This window comes from Solanum tuberosum, unplaced genomic scaffold (genome assembly GCF_000226075.1).
Source record: "Solanum tuberosum cultivar DM 1-3 516 R44 unplaced genomic scaffold, SolTub_3.0 scf00222, whole genome shotgun sequence".
Lineage (NCBI taxonomy): Eukaryota > Viridiplantae > Streptophyta > Magnoliopsida > Solanales > Solanaceae > Solanum > Solanum tuberosum.
The window spans coordinates 7,635-11,775 of record NW_006239147.1 but is presented as its reverse complement, the minus strand read 5'-3'; the positions used below and the strand labels follow the sequence as shown (position 1 = coordinate 11,775).

Here is a 4,141-nt window from a genome sequence, read left to right as displayed (position 1 = left end):
GGGGGAGTCTAGTAGCCTTGTATGTCGATTGCGGAGGTCACTCTATGGTCTAAAACAGTCTCCTTGAGCTTGGTTTGGGAAGTTCAGCACAGTAATTCAGGATTTGGTATGACGCGTAGTGGAGTTGGTCACTCTGTGTTTTACCGGCATTCAGCACCAAATCTGTGTATTTATTTGGTTGTTTACATTGTTGATATCGTTATCACCGGCAATGATCAAGTTGGTATCGCTAATTTGAAGTAGTATCTCTTTCAGCATTTCCAAACTAAAGACCTCAGCAGACTGAAGTATTTTCTTGGTATTGAGGTTGCTCAATCTAGATCAGGTATTGTTATTTCTCAACGCAAGTATGCTTTGGACATTCTTGAGGAGATAGGAATGATGGGATGTAAACCCATTGATACTCCTATGGATCCGAATGTTAAACTCATTCCAGGACAGAGGGAGCAACTCAGTAATCCTGAAAGGTATAGACGGTTGGTAGACATCTCTTTTCCTGTGAGTGTTGTAAGTCAGTTTACGACCTCTCCTTGTGATAGTCATCGGGATGCAGTTGTTCGTATTCTGCGATATATAAAGTCAGCTCCTGGTAAAGGACTACTCTTCGAGGATCAAGGTCATGAGCATATCACCGGATATGCAGACGTTGATTAGGCAAGATCACCCTTTGATAGACGTTGATTAGGCAAGATCACTCTTTGATAGACATTCTACATCCGGATATTGTGTTTTAGTAGGAGGTAATTTGGTGTCATGGAAGAGTAAGAAACAAAGTGTAGTTGCTCAATCCAGTGCGGAAGCAGAATATCAAGAAATGGCTGTAGCAACTTGTGAGCTAGTTTGGATCAAACAATTACTTGGAGAACTGAAGTTTGGAGAAACCGATCATATGGAACTTGTGTGTGATAATCAAGTGGCCCTTCATATCGCATCAAATCCAGTGTTTCATGAGAGGACTAAGCACTCGGGAGATATTGTTACAAAATTTGTGAAGTCAAATGATCAGCTTGCAGATATCTTCACCAAGCCCCTCACATGTCCTCATATTAATTACATCTGTAACAAGCTAGGTATATATGATTTGTAGCACCAGCTTGAGGGGGAGTGTTAGAATAGAAATAAGTATTTCCTACTTAGAATAGGAATAGGAATCCTAGTTGGAAAATGATTCCAATGTAGTGTCTATAAATAGGGTCTCAATGTAATTATTTAGATATACAATTCAATAATATTTTTCTTATATATTTCTCACAAGAGGGAAATAGGAGAGTTTTTGAAGGGGTAGAGTTTAGTATTTTTTAGTAGTCTCTGAGCCCTATTTTTTTTGGTGCATCCATAAAGTTTTTTGTTGTATATAGGATTGGGTGGAACTCACAGAGAATCATCTCTTTGAAGATTCTGTACCTTTTGGTATACCTTTTGTATACGACCTGTTTTTTACCCATATTTATGAATAAAAACATATTTACTTGATCAAAATAATAATAATGTCAATATTAATCCGAGTATCCCACCCCTTGTAGTTGAGCTTCAAAGAACTGCTGATTTTCTTTTGGATAATTTTGCACTTCATTAGTTGAGGCACACACTTGTTTGAAACACATTGTCTCTCCCATAAATCAATAGGTGAATCTAGGATTTCTAGAACATGGATGCATCGCTAATTAAAAGAGAAGGGAAGCATCAAGTGAGAATGGATTCTTGTTCTTCTAGGTAAATAACTCAGCATTCAACCAAGTGCACTATTCAACCTTCTTGGAGCATAGGGGCCAACAAATAATATTAGATCAATTCAAGGAAATATTTACATAAAATACCTAGTTTGATGGAGGAACCATGGGTTCACATGCACCATAATTATGCCCCTGCAATAACCCCTTGCATTGAATCACTTCGTCATGTTAAGTGACAAGGCAATTGCTTTGAATAACATTGGTTGGGATTTGTATATCACTAGAAAAATGTAAAGACTCTTTAGTAGGGGTAAAGTCTATTGGAAACAAACTCTCTACCCCACAAAGGTAGGGGTTTGGTCTGTGTACACCCCACCCTCTCTAGACCCCACTTGTGTGATTACACTGGGTATGTTGTTGTTGTTGTTTACTCTCAAGTATTAGAGAACTCCCTTATTTGTCTTAAGAAAACAAATGATTTGAGTTTTGATATAAAAATAATTCAAATTGAACATAATAGATTTGAGGATTCATATAGCTGACTCCAACTAGTTTGTGTTTGAGACGTACCTAATGATGCTATCGTCTACTTTCTTTTGCAAAGAGGACAAAGTTGACATGCAAGCCTCTTCTGTGATTGTATTAATGTATGAATCATGGTTGTTAACCTTCATGGAGATATCCTTCTCTTCTTTACTTATTAATTCTTTTCACTTCTGTGTCCCAAGTGCTTACCTCGTCTTGGCCCGGTATATTTGCAGATTACCAGAACTCTTACATTTCCTGTGGCCCCTGAAAATGAATCGATTCAGAAATGGAAATATGATGCCTTTCTGAGTTTTAGAGGAGATGATACCCGTAATAACTTTGTTGCCCATCTTTATAAACGCTTGGAAGACATAGGAATCAATGTTTTCAAAGATGACGTGAAACTTAAAAGAGGAAAGTTTATTTCCACGGAACTCTTGAAAGCCATTGAGGAATCAAGAACTGCCATTATTATCTTCTCCGAGGATTATGCTTCATCCACCTGGTGCTTGGAGGAACTCACAATGATCATGGAGTGTGTTGACAAGAAGGAACAGAAAGCATATCCTGTCTTCTATAACATCGAGCCATCAGATATACGCATGAAAGGTAAGTCATCAGAAATAGTTGTTGAAACTAGCACTCCAGTTATAATATAATTTATATAGTGTTTTTCCTGATTTTCTGAAGAAAAAAAACTTATTTAACAAATCAAATTTATATTCTTTCCATCAAACCAACTTTTCAATCATTATTGTATTCTTTCCATCAAACTAACTTTTAAATTATTATTGTAATAGTCTCTCTTCTACCACAACTGTATTGAACATTTTAAGTTCTGGTGTGAAGGTAAGAACAGCAGGTTTGCTAGAGCATTGGACAAACACGTGGAATATTTTAAGTCTAATTTTGAAAAGTTGGTAACCGAACATGAGGAAGATCTCCAGTATAGTTTGCAGAAGGTGTTAGCCATAGACGAGACAGTCCTCAAGGATAATTTGGAGAAAGTACAGAGGTGGAAGCATGCTCTACATAAAGCTGCCGGTATAGCAGGACTAGATGTTCGTCAAACTGCCAGTGGGTGAGTACTGACTAGCAAAAAAACCCTTGAGTTTTCACTTATTTATTGGATCACCTTTTCATCATGTTTTGTGAAATGTTATGTGAAGTTTCAATATGAAGCGATGCTTCCTAGAATATCATGAAAATATAAAGGGTCATTTTTTATATAATTTCTGATAAGTGAAAACAAAAAGGACAAATTCCAAAACTTCAACTCTAATTGAGATTTAAGAGCTCTCTTCTTTTTTCACTTATAGAAAGTAGATCCCTTTCCTACTTTGAAAGGTCAAATTACTGTTTAAGAAAATGGCAATGTACCCAAGTACTTCAAAGCTAGTTCATGAGATGGAGATTGTCCAAGATCGTATAAGGAGACATCAACCAATTCCCTCAACTAACATCCCTAGCACACTCAAGACTTGACATCTAGAGCATGAACAACATATCATGGAAGCTATCACTGGATAAATATGGAACAAAGATGAGCTTATCTCTGATACCATGTTAAAACAAATGGAACTTAGGCTTGACCCAATCCCGAAAATTAGCTCATAAACCGAGGATCATCCACGACCATAAAAGAAGACAACAACACATTCATTGAAACAATGTGGGACGTTCTAACAATTAGTTTATGAGAATACCGTTCAGCTGGATACACAATTAAATCTTTTTTGGCTACAATACACCTTAGATGAACTGGCAAACAGATTTTTTGCCCAATGAGGGGTTTGGGGTGGAGGGGATTTCAGGAGAGAGAAGCAGAGTCATGTGAAGGTAAATATGATTCAGGTTACAAGTATGCTTCTTTTAGTTCTGAATGTCAAACTTTATGTTAGAATATGAATAGGTTTATACAATCCTATTAGAATAGGAAT

The 4,141-nt window shown here is 36.9% G+C and overlaps 1 protein-coding gene across 1 annotated transcript in view; it reads left to right on the top strand.

Moving 5' to 3' along the window:
• Window positions 1-4,141, top strand: part of LOC102582774 (uncharacterized) — a gene marked incomplete at its 3' end in the record, with an annotated part of 26,427 nt that overhangs the window by 15,153 nt on the left and 7,133 nt on the right. The window contains exons 4-5 of the mRNA XM_006356481.2: window positions 2,435-2,810; window positions 3,051-3,282. Of these exons, the coding sequence (XP_006356543.2) occupies window positions 2,435-2,810; window positions 3,051-3,282 (608 nt within the window). The remainder of the gene's footprint in view (window positions 1-2,434; window positions 2,811-3,050; window positions 3,283-4,141) is intronic.